Source organism: Protopterus annectens, chromosome 8.part0 (assembly GCF_019279795.1).
Source record: "Protopterus annectens isolate FY-2018-M chromosome 8.part0, PAN1.0, whole genome shotgun sequence".
Lineage (NCBI taxonomy): Eukaryota > Metazoa > Chordata > Ceratodontiformes > Protopteridae > Protopterus > Protopterus annectens.
In genome coordinates, this window is record NC_056741.1 from 1622381598 (window position 1) to 1622400183 (window position 18586).

Sequence of the window (18586 nt, forward strand, 5' to 3'; positions counted from 1 at the left end):
CATAAGCATGACATAGCAAATATCATAAAACACACTGAAGCTTTGGTATCTGAAGAAAGGAAATCAGCAATTAAATTCTTTAAATTATCATAATATGTCAGCAAAAACCTAAGAGATCTGTGCCTGACAATTAATAACTCAGAATACCTGGGTTAAGAATAAACTTTTTATACAAGCTTTCCCAAAACCTTTTCCAGCTTGTCAGAAGGGGTAAAGTGCTGAAAGAAATATAGTAGAAGCGGACTAAGAAAAGGAAACTAGTGCATGATCTGCTCTGGGGTTAGAAAAAACAAACTTATGGACTGGGGCTTTCCTAGACTTTTTAGGAACAGATGGCTGACTATCAGGACAACAGCAGGCTGCCAAAAAGGCAGCCTCTAAGGCAGGCAAAACAGGAGGAACAGATAAAGGTTGAGAAAAATCTACCTGTAATAAATCATACTATCTTCGTTGCGATTCAAACATATTTTTTGCTACCCCTGTAAAAAAAAACTCGTATTTGCAACAAATCAGAAAAAGACTATTCTTCAGGAGGGGAACTGATGGCAGACTCTACCTCATGAAGTGAGGGAAATAAAAAGACAATCCCGGCCTAAATTCTGTCCCCTCAAACTGGGAATCAGAATCCGATAGGGAAGAAGTTAATTTTTCTCTTCTTATGAGGAGGATAATCATCAAAGACTGAAAAGCTTTCAACAATCTTTTGGCCAGATCTAGCCAGTTGGCTGCTTTTATGGGGGGAGGAGATATCTACATTTATGTTTTCTTTTCCTAGGAGACCTCACAGAAAAACTGTCTTTCAGCAGATGGTCCCTACTCCAATGGAGAAGCTCTCTGTGCAGAATCCAAATAAGCATCCCTTCAATATCTTCCGCAAAGCCTGAAAAGGATGGTTCTCCCTTCCCTAGCAGAAGGATTTGTCTGGCTCCCGGTCCACAGTGGTATCTCAATAAGTAACACCAGAGGGACCTAGAGAAAAACACTAGTGGCTGAGGTAAGGAATAACCTGGACTGAAGACCAAAGACGCCTAGATAATTTTTTTCTTCCTGCATCTCAGGGAAGGGTCAAAATTCTTAGCCGAACCTTGATCTATGTCCTAGCCACAAAAAGAGTGCCTCAAGCAGATAACCGAGCCAAGAAGATTAAGAAAAACCTGTTGACTAAAAAAGTTATTTGTTAAATTTTTTAGTCGAAAGCACCAATCACAGTTGTCTTAGTCCCCTCATAACAAATTAATGCACAAGAAGAACACTTTCCCTTACAAAAAAAAAAACAAAAAAAAAGTTGCAGAATTCCCACTCAGGACCAGGTTGCAGATGAGGAAAGTATCTGATACGCAATCAGAGTGGTTAAAAAGGGTCAGTCACAAATTCTAACAGGAAAAATAAACTTTGTGGCAAAAATTGCAAAAGACCACAGTGGATAAATTAAGTACAAGCTTCCTGGGGGAAAAAACTGGGTTAAAACCTTAATATTTTTACAAGAAAAATAGAATATTACACAGGAATTTCTTCAGAGAAGTTAAACTGTAAAACTTAAACAAGAGGCAATACTATCTCCTATATGGGAACTGCTTGCTTATTTAATGGTTTACATCATTTTCCTGTCATAAATGCAACCACTAAACAATCATACTGGATAATGCAACAAATAATGGCTAATAAAGCAAGGTACCAATGACAATCCCACAATGTAATCTAGAAAAGCAAATGCATGCATCCTCTGACCCATTACAGATCAATTTACTTCACATCAGCAAGTCAAATGGCATCATAAATACTCAGTCTAGGGATATAAACCTCTTCTGCAACATCAACCAAATGGTTTGGAGGGACTTGTATATTTACAGATGATACTGCTGCTCTGGAAAAGACTCCCCCATCCATATAAAACAAAGTTCATCCTTGTCCATATTCAAGTGCAACTTAGATCTATGGATGGGAAACAGAAAACTTACCTCAGGCCTGCCTCCTGTACTACTAATGGACAGAGGCAGCTCCTAAATGCTTTACCCTATGCAAGGGTCCCCTCAAATTATCTATGGTATGATCCCGGTTATTCTCATTAGCAGTAATATATAATTACCGGCCATGGGATAGGTAAGGTCAATCTCTAACCAAATGAGATAGGTTAATTCTAGGCACAAAAAGGGAAAGTGGCTGGACTTGAAGTAGTCCACAAGAGCAGCTACCCTTGTACTTACTTATGAACCTATGTACAAATGTATATACACTTGTTTTACCCCTTAATATGGAAAGTCATTGGAACGCATAAAAATCTTTACAAAGAAAAATGCTTCTGTGTCATAAAGTGCACGACACTTGATAGTCGTCCGGAACAATGAAAGAAAAGCCTAAAATCAAGAAAAAAAGCAGGCATCTCAAGGAAAAAAATAAGCAAAGACTCGAAGAAAAGGTTTAGCACAAAGGTTACTGGTCACTAGTACAAAGTTTGTGGAATGTAAGTGTATATATTTCATAAGGCCACCAAAATATAAACAGCTGTACAGCACACACTGGTTCTTCAATGGTTTTAAGATTGACCATCTCTAATGGGAATGAAATATGTCTTGGGTGTCTGCTGTTTTGACTTTTGCAAACTACATTGAAACATGATTTGAGATGCACCATGTAATTCTGTTTACAATGAACCAGTCTTTTTACTTTTCCTCTACCATTTGTTAACACTTTTATAGAACTATAGTTTAAGACATAAGCAAACCTACATTTATGTAAAAGAAAACAAACCACAGTAACATATTCCCAACAGCAAACATTATACATCAGATATATTCTTTTGTATATTTATCAATCCAAAATTACATACATTGATCAATTCCTGTCTTCCTTTAAAACTCACTCCTTCTCCAAAATATTATTCTGCATATATTATTCCAACAATTTCAGTTTTTACAATGTAATTTACTCCTACCCTTTTCAAAAGATCCCACTTCCACTTCTTTAATCTCTGTTACAATATTCAATACTTCAGATAAAGTTGGTTTAGACTTTGATTTCCATTTACTAGCAAATTGCTTTTTGGCAGCCACCAGAATTACACTTAACGAGACCTTACTATGTCTAGCCAATTCAGATCCTGTATCCCAGCTCAAAAGATAACTTCCTCAGTTTTAACCATTTGTTCATCCAATATTTCTGACAGAGTACCCTATAAGGAATTTTTTAAAGTCTACCAGCTTATTACATTCCCAAAACATATGTTCCCAGTTACCTCTTTCTTTCTCATCACACCTCAAACATTTGAAATTTACCTGAGGAAAAATTCTTTGGAGTATGCCTGGGGTAAAAAATTAAACAATTGATAAAACTAAGGCACACCGTGGCAATAAGAAGCTGACCTTTTATTAGTCAAAAAAGAAATAAAATACACTTGTAAAAACAAAGAAACATTTTAAACCAGTAAGCGCTTTCACATTTCAAAGAATGCTTCATCAGACTATTCAAACACCAACAGACACTGCATATAAAAGCATCATTCAATTAACTATTCAACCAATCTGCATTGTGATCTCATTATGTAGGCACAAACACTAATATACATAAACCAACCACGTGGTCACATAAATTAATAGAGAGACAAAAATTTCATGGAGTCTTTTTGAATATGTATATAAAAATCTTGTTAATAATGATGTTGAAAATTTGTTAAAAAGTTGTAAACTGTTAAAAATACATTTGTACAACTATATAAACTATTAAAAGTATATATATATCTCTTTAGAGCAAAATTAGTTAATAAAAAAGGGGGTCACTTATAGACTTGCTTCATTTAAATCAAAACCATCGTAGTCTCATGACATATATACCAAACTAGTTGATCTGGGATGGTTAACCAGATATGAATAAACCAATAAACTAATAAATATATCCAATGTTGAATGGTAAAAAAAAAAAAAAATATATATATATATATATATATATATATATATATATACACACAATAAATGTCTAAGAACATGACAGTCTGTACAAATACTTATAAAAGAATACGTGAAATATGGAAAAATCTAAATTCCAAAAAATACCATATAACTGAACAGTGTATATATATGAACCATTAATGCTTAAAACCCCCAGTGCTCAGAAAGGGTTTCAAAGAAATTCTGTCATTTAAACTGGGGGCTTTGTCTGCCTGCAGCCTCATGATCCATCTAATTTCTCTTTGTTCAGTATAGTTCTTATAATCACCTAACCTAGTATCTTGATGTATCAGTTCTATGGCCATAAACTTAAATTTACCCTTATCTATAACGTGTTTGGCCAGAGCATTATTTTCATCTTCCCTATTAAAAGCATAACTATGTTCTCTTATACGTTCTCTAAGAGTTCTATTTGTCATACCAACATAGAAAGATGTGCACTTTGTGTAAACCACTAAATAGACTAAATCACGTGTCCGACAATCTGCATAAAAGTCAGAACAGTATACTTTCCTAGTATCTGAATGGATAAACTTGTTATTTGATATGAAACAACATTGATTACAAGTCCTACATGAATAAGTCCCTTTCCTCATTGATTCTGCCTGCTGTTTCTCTTTTTTCTCATAACATAGTAGACGTTTTAAAGATTTGGTATTCTTATATGTGAATTTAGGGGTATCTCCTACTAACTGGTGTAGCTTGTCATCTATTGTTAAGATGTTCCAATTTTTCATAAAAATCTCCATGATTTTCCTATTATTACTAGTGAAAGATATCACAGACTTATTCAACATCATATGATTCCTTGTTTCTTCAATTAAACTACGGGCATCTTCATTACCATGTATATATGGTTTCCCTGTTGAATTCCTTCTTACTATACTGTCCTGAAATACCTTTATCATCTCTCCTGATTTATAGCCCCTTTCTTGAAATTCATCATGTAGGGCCTCCACAGTTTTTTGAAATTGATCATCTTGGCTCGTAAGTCTGGATGCTCTTAGCACTTGACCTTTCACGATGTTCCTATAAATATGTGCAGGGTGCATACTGGTACGGTGCAAAATCGAATTTTTCCTACAGTCTTTTCTAAACAACTGCGTCTGTAAGGAGTTTCCCTCTCTTATTAGCAGAGCATCCAAAAATTCTATCTTCTTGACTGACCATTTCCCATCTAGAGACAAAAAAACTGGTGGTGCTATTAATATATTCAATGAACTCTTGAAGTGTGGCCTCATCGCCTTTCCATAACAGAAAAATATCATCCACAAAACGCTTATACAATAAGATGTTTTCCTGGTATATGATGTAGGTGTATTCCCAGTATGCCATCACTAAATTTGCATAGGAGTTTGCACACGGTGTGCCCATCGCAACTCCTTTCTGTTGTAAAAAATATTGGTCATCGCATACAAAAGCATTATTTTTTAACACAATGCCCATAAGCATAGCACATCGTATCACCATGTTCCTTGGCATATCCTTTTCTATCAAAAGCAACCTCATGTAGTCTACCCCTATGTCATTAGGGATGGAGGTGAATAAAGAACTTACATCTAGTGTCACCATGAAATCTATTTCATCATTCTTAGCAGGTGAAGTATATTCTGTAAGGCTCTCAAGAAACTGTTTGGTGTCGTTAATCACTGTGGATATTTGTTCCACAATCTTCCCTAACTGTTTCTCTAGATATATGGAAATTGTCTCAGTTAAACATCCCTTACTGGAGACTACCAGTCTCATAGGTGGATTCTTAATATCTTTATGGACTTTGGGTCCTGCATCGGTTGCTGTCGCCTCTTCCATGACGTCAGGTCGTCAGGGGTATAAAACATGCAGCCGACACCATTTTCTTGAGTTTTTCTTGCCCCAGATGTCAGGTGCCCCCCCAAATAGGGAGCAAAAATATATATCAATATATAAATGCAATTGTAACAACATACACTTTACCTTCATCTAAAAGCAAACACACCACAAAGGCTGTAGAATACAGTGAAGGAAAGAGAACTTCTAGAAAAAAGGTGGATGGCGGGTGGGTAACCTGGACTGCAACAGTGAATACACTCAAACATCTACATTTACGGTAAGTGTACACAACTGTACTATGTTCTTCGTGTTTCACTGTTGCAGTCATTACATTTGGGTAGAATCCCAAAGCTATAGATGGGAGGCTGGAACTAAACAGCATTAGAAGCGGCTATAAGGCCCTGCAGAACTGCAGTGGCAAAGCCTGCCCTGGACTTAGAGAAGAGAGGCAAATGATAATGCTTTCTAAAAGTATGAACAAGTAGCTGCTTCTAGAATGTCTCTGGTTGGCACCCCTCTGAGAAAAGCTGCTGAGGTAGATGCAGCCCTGGTGGAATGTGACCTGATTCCCTTGGGCACCGGTTTACCATGATGCAAATAGCAGAAACGAATGCAGTGGCTTATCCACTTTGAAATAGTCTGTTTTGAAATAGCCTTCCCCTCTGATACTGCAGCAAATGTCACCAGTAGCTGCTCAGACTTTCTTCGAAATTTGGTCCTCTTTAAGTAGAATCTTAGTTGTCTGTGTATGTCCAAGGAATGCAGAATCCGCTCCCCCTTGTTCTGCAGATTTGAGTAAAAAGTTGGCAGGTGAATAGTTTGGTTAAGAGCCACAATGGATACCACCTTAGGCATAAAGGAAGGATTGGTCCTGAGGGACACCATGTCTGGATAAAATGTAATAAAAGGCTCCACAGCCATGAGGGCCTGTAGTTCTGAAACCCTTCTTGCTGAAGTGATTGCCAGAAGGAAAGCTGTTTTCCAAGATAAAAACTTTATATCCGCAGTAGCTGCTGGTTCAAATGGAGGCAGGGTGAGCTTTTCCAACACAAAATTGAGGTCCCATGCAGGAGCTGGTGGTCTTCTGGGAGGCCTTAAATTTTTGGCCCCTCTAAGATACTGTTTTAGCAGAGGATGAGAAAAAATGGGAGGCTCTGTGTTGTAATGAGTCGAGATGGCAGAGGCATGGATTTTTATTGATGAAAATGATAGGCCCGTTGTCAAGCATCTCAGTCAAGTATTACAAAATCTGACGGATATTTGTCTTTGCTGTGTCCGTCCCTTGTGCTTTGTTCTAAGCACATAATCTCTTCCATTTATCAGCATAAGATTTTCTAGTACTAGGCCTTCTGGCTTCCAAAATGACATCCATCACAGATTTGCTGAGAGGTGTTGTTTGAATAATTACATGATCAGCCATGCTGCCAGGTTCAGAGTTTGGAGCTGATTGTGCAGAACTTGATTGCTCTGCTGAGACAGTAGATGAGGTATTTGAGGCAAGCACCAAGGAGGTAGTTGAGACATATTCCTTAGAACTGGGTACCAGTGCTGGTGAGGCCAATCCGGGGCAATTAGGATCATTTTTGGTTTTTCCTGTCTGACCTTAAGTAAGACTTTGGGAAGAAGAGGCAGAGGAGGAATAGTTTTTTTCCAACTGAAGGATACGGCATCCACTTTCCATGCTTGTCTGTGATAAGTCCTTGTGCAGAATTTGCCCAGTTGATAACTTTGGGGAGAAGCAAACAGATCTATGTCCGAGCCCCCCATTTCTCTGTTATCATGCTGAAGACTAGTGGATCCAGTTTCCACTCATGAGGGTCCATAAGATTTCTGCTTAGGTCGTCTGCCAGAGTATTTTGTTTTCCTGTCAGGAATTGAGCTTGAAGATGTACTTGGTAAGTCAAGGCTGTGTCCCACAATGCCATGGCTGGTCTGCAAAGGGGATAGGAATGTGTACCCCCCTGCTTATGTACCACATAACCGTGGTGTTGTCCATCTTTATCAGTAGTTGTCCTGGATGAAGTAAGTCCTTGAAGGCTGTCAGGGCATTCTGAACAGCTAACATCTCTTTCTGGCTGATATGCAGATGCATTTGTTTTGGGCTCCATATGCCCTGAATGCATCTCCCTGCCAGGTGGGCCCCCCAGCATAGTCTGATGCGTCTGTAGTTAGGGTTTGTGTAGCAGGGGGTAGATTGAAAGACCATCCCATGTTCTGGTGACATGTCTCTGCCCACCAAAGAAACTCCTGTTGTAGGCAGGGAATGAGAGGAATCATTGTTTCAAGACTGTGACAATGTTGACTCCATAAACTTTTTAGATAACACTGTAGCTTCCTCATATGCAGTCTTGCATATGGAATTAGTAGAATGCAGGATGCCATGAAACCCAAAGCCTGCAGAATTTGTCTTGCAGATAAGTGGGTCTTTGTTGCCATCGGTATGAAGTAAATAGTCAGTTGCCTTTGCTTGTCTGGCGTAAGGTAAGCCATCTGGGCAGTTGTATTCAAGCTTGCACCCAGGAATGTAATCTTTTGAGAGGGTACCAGTTGTGATTTCTTTTTGTTTATTGTGTACCCTAGGCATGTCAGAAGCCTTTTTACAGACGCCAGATGTTGAAGAAGAATGTCCTTGTTTTCTGCTTGAATGAGACAGTCGTCCAAGTAAGTAGATTTGTATGCTTCTTTGTCTGCAAAATGTAATTACTGGTGCCAGGCACTTTGTAAAGACCCTGGGCACAGTAGATAAGCCAAAGGGCAGTGCAGAGAATAATGCATAAAACCAGCCTTGAAGCGGAGGTATCTTCTGCACGATTCCCTTATTGGGATATGCAGGTATGCCTCAAGTCTGGAGTCACTAACCAAGTGTGCTTGCCCAGCATGGGCAGAAGCTGTTGCAAAGTCAGCATTTTGAATTTTGGGATGTCCAAGAATGTGTTCAAAATCGATAAATCCAGTATTGGGTTCCAGGCATTGTCTTTTCTGGGTACCAGGAACAGTCTTGAGTAAAACCCTTGCCCTTTTTCTTGTTCTGTTACTGGTTGAATAGCCCCCATATCCATGAGGGATGTAACTTGTTTCTGTGCCTCTGCCCACTGATTTTGTGGCAGATCTGGCCAACCGTTTGGAATTGGCAAGGTATGGAAATGAAATCTGTATCCCTGGTATACTATGTTTAATACCCACTTATCCTGTGTTATTAACTGCCAATTTTGAGCATGAAGTGCTAATTTTCCCCCTAAGGGGACTGCCAAAAGATAAGTGCTTGGTGATGGCAGAGGGGAGTCATTGAGACTGTTTACTGTAGGGTTGTGCTTTGTTTCCTCCAGATTTGGAGGTAGAGGCACCCCATTGCTTTGACCTGTAAGAACCAAGTGATTGGTATCTAGAGCCTTTTGAGCGCCTGGATTTGCCCAGTAAGGCTCTGTCGGACACAGGAAAGGACCAATTTTTTGTTGGCCAGTGTCTACTGAATCTTGGTGGCTGCACTTGTAAGAAGTCATTTACAGTTTGCATAGACTTAGCTTTGTCTTCCATTTTCTTTAAAAGCTCTTCTGCCTTATTACCAAACAGAGTATCATGCTGTAAAGGTGCATCCAACAATTTAGCTTTAACATGATCAGGCAGATTTTGCTCCTTGAACCAGGCATGCCTTCTAATCATAGATCCAGTAACTGCGGCACTGCAAGAGGCCTCCAAGGAATGAAAACCACATTGCAAAGTATGCTTTCCAACCTGTTCTGCTGCATGCAATAATTCATGTAATTCTTTATTTTCCACACATTCGGAAATCAACATAATTTTCTGTTTCAACAATCCCATAACATGCTGTTGATATTTAAGCATATGAAACTGGCAGTTTAAGGCCGTAATTGCCAAGGTTGCAGACGTATAAACCTTCTTTCCCCATCTATCCAGCTCCCTGGAATCTCTATCAGAGGGGGTAGGATTCTTAGCTGTTGAGGCCCTTACACCTTTGGGACCCTGTGAGATAGTTTCCGGGTCAGCAGCAGAATTTTTGAATAAAAATTTGTGAGAGTCAGGAATCCTGTAACATCTGTCAGGCTTACTAGGAGCCAGAGGTAGGGAATCTGGAGCCATGCTTGATTCCGAAAACACATCATCAACAATGTATAATACAGAAGGTATAGCCAAAGGCCTATGCTGAGGAAGGAGGAGGAAATCCCTAAGCCTCTTTTTTGATTCTGAGAAATTCTGACTCTCCCAATGAAAATGTTCCCTTAAAGTATGCAAGATTTCTCCAAAAGAATAATCTTCAGGAGGAGATGCATATGGGATGGATTCCTCTGCATCTGAATCCTCATAGGGTGGTATAGAAAATTCCTGATCAGAAGAGGAATCAGAAGAAATAGAAACCTGATATGAAGATTCATAATCAGTGTCTTACCCTGACCAAGGTAATTAAGTCTTCAGCATTTTGATCATCTGTTTTTTAGGCATAGAGGCCTGAGCACGTGGCTCATGTGTCGTTTTTTTAGCCTTAGAAGTTGCCTTTGTCTTTGTTTTTGAAGCTGGTGTCAGTTTTATATAGAAATGTTGAGGCCTGAAAACACCCTCAGAAGCTGGCGCCTGCTCAGCGGCTCAGGACCTATCTGAAAGAGAAACCTCCACGGGTACAATACTCTGAGAATCTCGTGGCATGCTGGACTCCACATGGGTCTCGTTAGAGGCCTGCGACTCAAAAGTAGCGGGTACCAGGGGCTGTGAAAGCGCATCACTGAATATCGGCAAACCACCGACTGGCTTAGGAGAAGCTTTGTCGTCTGCTTTGGACCTCGGCGGTCTGTCTCTGTCCATTTCTTTGCATTTTTTGTGAACTCCGGTAGTCAGATTGCTATCCGACGACATTTCAGGGTAATTAAATCTGTTTCCAAAATATTTTGAAGCAAAGATATTTGTTTGTGTCTTTCGGCTTTTCCCAGTTAGGGGTCGCCACAGCAGAACTCCGGTCCGCTAATGATTGGCAGTAGATTTTTTACGTGCCGAGTTTGCCAGCCCTGATGTACAACCTTCAACGAAGGTACGCCCATTCACACATATCTCCACACAGAAGACGCTCTAGTTGAGAATCGAACGGCACAACGTCTTGCTGTGAGGCGACAACGCTACCGCAGCACCACCACCGCAGTGATTTTGAAGCAAAGATATACCGATGCTTAATAGTGCGTTGGTTAAATCTAGCACAAAACCGACAGCAAGGCATGTTATGATCTGGGCCTAGGCAAGGAATACAGTACAAATGAAAATCCTTATGAGGTATTTGCTTTCCACAAGTAATGCAATTATTAACTTTTACTGACATCGGTAAGGAGCAAGAAAAACTTTCCTCAACGGGGTACTTTAGCTTTAACTGAAGACTTCAGTTCTGAAACTTGAATGCGAAAATTTCAGGAGTCGGCCGACCGGCACTTGCAAACTGCTTCTGCTTCAGGCACCGCGCGGCAAGAAAGACTGAAGAAAATGGCGTCGGCTGCATGTTTTATACCCCTGACGACCTGATGTCCTGGAAGAGGAGACAGCAACCGATGCAGGACCCAAGACTTTGATATTCAGGCCGACTGAGGGCAACCTGCCAGCAGATTACCCAAATGTAATGACTGCAACAGTGAAACATGAAGAACATCTCTGGTGTTTACTGTAAATAGATATTTAGTATTTTCATGTTTTTGTTGCTGGTCAAACTACCAATTGTATTAATATTAATTTCACTCAATATAATTAGGTACACTTGCAAGAGCCTTAGAGTAGCTGGCTTTGGAGTTTCTGGTGTCAGTGTAACTAGCTTATAGTCTGGGCAGAAGGGGGCATAGCCACTGAATCGTGCCAGCCAGCCTTTTCCAGGTGTGTGTGTGTGTGTGTGTGTGTGTGCGTGTGTGTGAAAATCAAATCTCAAAGAGGGTGTGTGTCAGCTGTTTGGAGAAGGGACATGAAACACTAGTTTCACAGAGAGGGTGCTGGGGAACTTATCTTGGACACTCGGCAGAGGTCTCAACTCTACAGCTGTCCCAGTGGGGAGTCTTACTGGGGACCAGGATAGAGACAGAGCAATCCAGACCCTGGACTGAGTGTGCTTTCTGTGCGCTCTTAATGGAAACTGTGCTTGATGCAGAGAGCTGCATCTGGAAATACTATGTGTATCTACTTTTGTTCCAAGTGAACGTCCCCCTCCAGTGTCAGTGGTGAGGATTCAGGCTCCTTGATTACTTGCCCAGAGCTGGAACATCACAAAGGGAAATAAGACAAACATAAATGAATGACAAGTGTTCGGTTAATAGGAAATATATAAAAGACCAGTGGCAGAAGACTTAAGTCCTTAAACTCTGAGTCTTGAAACAAACATTTTTCATTTAGCTAGACAGGATTCCATGTCTCTAGGTCTCTCAGTCTTAAAATCAACAGTAGTACTCATGAAGCAGCTAAACTATAAAGCATTAACTTAATTCTTTTAGGATTTAGGAGGGATTTTAGATTGCATCAGTAGAACTTGTCATCCTGTATGTTAAATGCAGGATTATGTAAATATTTGATGTAAAATGGATAACCAAGGCTGTACTGACCCAAGAGGAAATAATATTAGCTTAGATTGCTTTTGCTGTTTTTGTGCACTATACAAACAAAGGGAACTACATGGAGGGAATGCAAAATGAAGGGTGTGGTTCATTCGATAACCAAAGCAGAAAAACTTCCATGACCGAAGCTTTGTGATAAGGAAGCTAACTGAAAATAGAGACAAACTGGTGATTCTGGAATGATGTAGGTATCTCAGAAAGACTACCCCCATATCGGAGTAAGCTGGGTGAATAAACGAAGTCTTACTAAATTCCCACCCTTGATCCTGGGTCAGAAAAATCATTCCGCTGAGCAAGTATGCCAGCAAATTAAGGTAAGAGGGAGAGAGTCATTCAATGTAACTAACACAGACAAGGTCTGCTCCAAAATTATAACTGCTGATCTGCGCAATTAGTAAGAACTGATCCCTTCCTGTTTCACCAAGTGTCAAAATCAATCACTGCTTTACTGCCTAATGTAACTTGAACAAGTGGTATCATAGCTGGATGAAAAAAGACTAAAACTATATGAATTGCCAACATCTCCTTCATGCTTTAGTTAATGGGCTATCACAACTAGGTTTGAAACATATCCGAAAAAGATTTCATGAAAATGCTTGATCAAATTATCTGAAATGGATTGAATCTTCCTGAAGGCAAAAATTCATAGCCTTTTCGCCTTATGACAGAAAATGTTAAGTTTGTAAGGCTAAAGTCAGAGCACATCTATTTATTTATCTGTATGCATATGGTTACTGGGAAGGTCCAGATGGATCAAACAAGACTCCTAATCAGTAGAAACCAGGGGAAGAAAGCTTATGAACTTGTTTAGTGAAAGAAAAACTTACAGAAAAAGATTACAGCAGACACTGTGCAAGTACAAACAATATCTGATGTATACAGATTCAATACAGACTGGAAGATAATATATATAAAAGTAATTAATACAAATAATTGCAGCAGTACTCATAAGAGCTGAAGATAATACATCCATTGTGAATAGGTTGGCAATGCAGTAACATAAGCAGATAATCTGAAAACAAATCTAATCAGCATTTGCAGCAATATTTTTAAAATAAATATTAAGTGAGAAAAGTATATCCACTATAAATAGGTCGGCATGAGTGGTCACATAAGGAGAGGTTACATAAAGCAATATCAGCGTATATTTCTCTGTATGGGATGAACAAGTACTCAACTTTAATGTGAAATCCACTACAGTAAGGGATGCAAGCAATAACATACGAAAAAGACTGGGTTAAGCAGCTGGATAGGTATTACTGCTGAAATATAAACAAGATTTAAAACTAGAAGTGATATAATATAGGCTAGGTGTGTTACAAGTCGCAGTTGTGAAAAAAAAAATGCTGCAAAAACAGTCTCCTGACACTTGTATGCACACCTTGAATTTAGATGCACAAGGCAATTGTCTGCAATACACATATGAACTTCTGGTTTCAAGATGAGGAATGGCTCTTACACTCTGGGAGGCAGAAAATCAAAAGGAAGATGAGTTACAAATTCTGAATCTCTATCCTGAGATCTCAATAATTTAAGATTTTCCTCTGGAGTTTTAGGAAAGCACACAGTTAAAACACTCATTAGATCTATAGGAAAGAAGTAAAACATAAATATTTAAAGTTAACATTCTGTATTTCCTTTGGCTTAAGGGAAAATGTGCATGGTAGGCAAATTCAAAACATATCTATATCCATCTGGGAACCAGAAACACTATGTGACATCAACAGGTGTCACTGACACAGACTGCTCGAGTAACACCTGGAGACTACAGGGACAGGCACCATACCCAACTTGGGCATTTTGAAAATGACCTGGGATGGGTTACAAAAGTTAATTGTAACTCAAAAGCTTAGGCAAAAACTAATTCACTCACCCACCTATCCAAAGTAAAGGCAGTTTTTTCCTAATGGCAGACACCAGATAAAGCCATTATTATTAGAACAATGGTCTACTTTATAAACAATGGCAATTTTGGTATGGGATAAAGTTTTCTTTCAATAATAAAATAGGAGAAGAAACAACAGTAATCAGTTAATAATAAAAAGACTACTTTATAACAGAGGCCAAGCTGTGAATACACCAGGGACCAGCTACAGATTTTACATCAGCATTAAAGAAGTAAGAAACAAAGTGCTTATTTTCTTAAGACTGTTCTTATAATCAGCTCACAGTGGCAAAAGACAAGACAAGAATGGGAAATTCATCCCTGGCTTAGTATCTATGTCTCTAATGGACATAGGCAACCTGTAAATGATTAATCTCCCAAGCTCCTGGTTACACTCATCAAGGTTTTCAGAACTTGTCAAAGATTTGGGATGCATGGCTAGGCTTAAAAACACCACTGTGATCATAGCCTAGTAAACACCTATGAATATTAACTGCAGCAGTCAAAAGATGCAGTATAACTTAAATACCCCTCATTAAAGGATGAAACTCTTAGAGGGGAAAAAAAGAAAAAAAAAAAAAACAGAAGGATTAGATTGATATAATTTTAAAATTAACTTCAATAAATGAAATATTTTCACTGCCTAAAAAGTAGCCTGCAGACAAAATCTACATGGAAACCTAAATGGGAAAGAATGCAAAAAAGGGGAAGGGAACACTTCTCTTATTTGCATACGTAAAGAAAACAAGAGACTAACAAAATACAGCTCAAAGAAAGCAATGCAAAACTTTTAAGTAAAACGGTTGTCTACGAGAAACTTGATATCGAAACAAGGATCTGAAGAAGTCTGCACCAACACATGAAAGCTCTTTTCCTTGTGAAGTTCACAGGCTTCAATAAATGAGACTTTTAGTTTATTTTATCAGTGTTCTATTTTTGTTTTCCTCTGAACCAGTTAGAAACTTTGCAAAATAAACGAGATACAGCCTGAAATCAACAAACATCTTCTCTGACAACGATAAAAGTATGACAACAGTTGGACAAGCAAGAATGAAGTATTAACAAAAAAAAACTGCTAAATGTTCGCAAAACAGATAAAAGTTCAGTTTTATCCTCAATGATGAATGCTGGCAACATACTTTACTCCATACATCACCTGTCAACACCATCCCAGCGATATCCAGGCCAAATGTTGAACCTGTTTGGAGGGGGTGCTGGTCCAGAATACTGCGGCTTTGCTAAACAAAAAAAAACAAACAAAAAAAAAAAAACGGAAATTAGTTTGCTTCTCAAGTGCTTTTTTTTTCTTGCAGAAACTATTACTATTACAGATTAAGCACAATACTTTACCACATCTAAAGAAAAAACCTGTCAAATCACATACAGAACAAAATGCTAACAATTTCTATAAATTACTGGACAGTGCATATTTTGAACAAACATTGCGTAGAAGTACTGACACGTAATTCTTACAGAATCAGTAAACCTTTGACAAAACTGTTGCAGTGAGTCCTAACCAGTGGATCAGAATATGAAACAAATCTACAAAAACGGAATGTGAATAAGCTGATAAAACAAAATTCTTAAGAAAGTAAGCTTTGCAGAAAGCCCTGCCAAACAAGGATCTTGCTCCTAAAAAAAATAATTTTTATAATGCTTAGCAAAGGCACATTCTATCAAACGGCTGTGACCTGAATGCCTAATGCAGACACTTTTCATAAAATGAATCACTAAGGAATTGATGCTTCTCCTATCACTCATTCATTCATTCATTAAACCATGGAAAGGCAGACAAGGCTTCTTGGACAGAGAAAGTGATAAAGCTAGCCAAACATTTGGGCAATATGGCGAACGACTGATTATTCACCCCATGAAGTACAAAGACATACTATATGGGTTACCCGTATGTTCAAGAAAACAATACAGAGGCAACAAACAAAGGAACACTTCCTTGTTTTAAAGGATGAAAGATCTAAAATATTAGACTCCACAAAGTTAACTAAGAATTGTTTGCATGTTTGTATAAAGTGAGCTTAATGATTTACTGATGTAAATAACCCTGCTATCATTACGAACTTTAGTAAATTTAGGTAAAACATGGCTAAAGATGTACTGCTATGCCTAATTGCTGCTTGTCTTCCTTCTTTACCTAAAGCAAATGGACAACTGGCTCACTGTAGGACTTTAAAGAAATGGTAATTTTTCAAGACAAAGAAAAGGAGAGATCAACGTAGGTCACACTGCCTTCAGAAAACAAAAATGAAGCAGAAAATTTCAAGGAGACCCAGGAAACAAACTACCTTCAAGGAGAAGCAAGGACAGTCTGTCAGGCAGACTAGGATAAGATAAACTCTAAAGAAGGATCTTTATACACAGCCTGGAAAGCTGAATGTTTTCTGTAGAGCTACTGGGATACCAAAGGGAAAAGATTCTAGGAAACATAAGTGAAGGATGTAGAAGAACCAGCATCAAAAGTCTCAGTCATAAAATTGTGATCTCAAGGAAAATAATCATTTTTAATTAGAGTTTCAAGAGGAAGACTCACCACAAAAATTGATTTTTTAACCTATCCTCAAGTACACATCTAGCAAAATGAAAGGCCACAGCATGTGTATTAATCACTCTGTAACTTGGATAAAATCTGAAAGATGCCTACAATAAGCCAAATAACCTTGTAATGGCAAAGCCAATAATCCTAAATGCATAACAAAATATGTGTACACTATAGGCAACATAAGCAGAAGGCTTCAGAACTGTTGCCAAAATTTCCAGTACAATAGCATGGAGAAAAAAGAGGAAGAATTATTGTGTACCCGACGGCAAGAACTGAAATAAAAATTTGGTTCCCTTGAAAAGAGAAACAGCAAAATGGAGATCCTTATTATTAAGGGCCTCAGGAAAAGGAAACAAAATCCACCTGGGTCATCCAGCTAAAAGAATAATCATCAGCCCATTTTTTTTTCTACATGGGGTAGGGGTATCGTGTTAACTGTCACCATCTCTCTCAAATCAGTGCCACACTCCTGCTTTCTTCAACACTCGTGTCTTACTGACGCAGATCTTCTTTCACACAATCCATCCACCTCTTTGCTGGACATCCCTCTCTTCCTCTTATCTTCTTCCTGTCTGTTCCAAATCTTCCTCACCAGATTGTCTTCTGCTTTTCTGCACATGTATCCAAACCACCGTAATCTGTTCTCTTTGATCTTTTCTGCAATTGGAGCTACTTTGGGTTCTGCTCTTATGTCATTTCATCTGTCCTTTAGTGTGCATCCCACTACCTTTCTCAGGCACTTCATTTCCATCACCTCTAGCTTCTTCAACTGTTCTGCCTTTACTGCCCAGGTTTCTGTATCATACAGTAGTATTAGTTGCACCATTGTCTTGTACACCTTACTTTTCAGCTTCTTTGGGGTTCTTCTGTCATAGACTACACCTGACACTCTATGCCAGTTAGCTGCAGCCCCTCTGAGTCTAGCTTTGACCTCTGCATTCAGACTTCCGTTCTCCTCAATCAACCCTCCCAGATACTTAGCTGTTTACCTGTTACACTATCTTCCCTTCTATCTCTATTCTCAGCTTCTTCTGATTTCCCCAATTTGCTGCCAGCGTCTTCTGTGTGGAGACATGCGTGAATGGGCGTACCTTCGTTGAAGGTTGTGCGTCAGGACCGGCAACTCGGCACGTAAAAATCTACTGCCAATCATTAGCAGACCGGAGCTCACTGTAGCAACCTCTAAACAGGAAAAGCCAAAAGACACAACAACCACTGTCTTTATCTGTGCTTAGTTTCATCCCATGTGCCTTCAAATTTGCATTCCATTCTCCTATCCTTTGTTGAAGTTCTAGCTCAGTCAGCCTGTAATGCCACATTGTCTGCATACAGCAACTTTGTTGATGCCCTCTGACCTGTTTGTTAATGTAGTCTATCACCGGTATGAACAGCAGTGGGCTCCAAGTCGAACCCTGGTGTACACCCACTCCCACTGGGAACCCCTCTATGAGGCTGAACACTATTCGTATTTGAGTCACTGGGTCCTTGTACACAGCCTGCACTAATTCTACCAATGTTTCTGGGACTTCAAACCACTGCAGTACTGACTAGCTCAGCTTTCATGCAAGGAGGCTTGGAAAACAGATGCCTTCTCCTTTCATTGGAAAGGGAAATTCCTGTATGAGCTTACCCTCTCTTTCCTGCTATTCCAAGATTCCTCCTGAAGATTCAGAAGGACAATCCAAATATGCTGATGGCTACACCCTTTTGGCCCAGACAACATATGTTCTCCCTTTGTTTTCACCTAGCCAAGGGTAATCACCACAGATAACCCCCCAGGATTGACATGTTACATGACAAAAAAGATTTT

The 18586-nt window shown here is 39.1% G+C and overlaps 1 protein-coding gene across 1 annotated transcript in view; it reads right to left on the minus strand.

Moving 5' to 3' along the window:
* Positions 1-18586, minus strand: part of BUD13 (BUD13 homolog) — a 252929-nt gene that overhangs the window by 156888 nt on the left and 77455 nt on the right. Inside the window, exon 3 of the mRNA XM_044079472.1 lies at positions 15379-15460. Within this exon, the coding sequence (XP_043935407.1) occupies positions 15379-15460 (82 nt within the window). The remainder of the gene's footprint in view (positions 1-15378; positions 15461-18586) is intronic.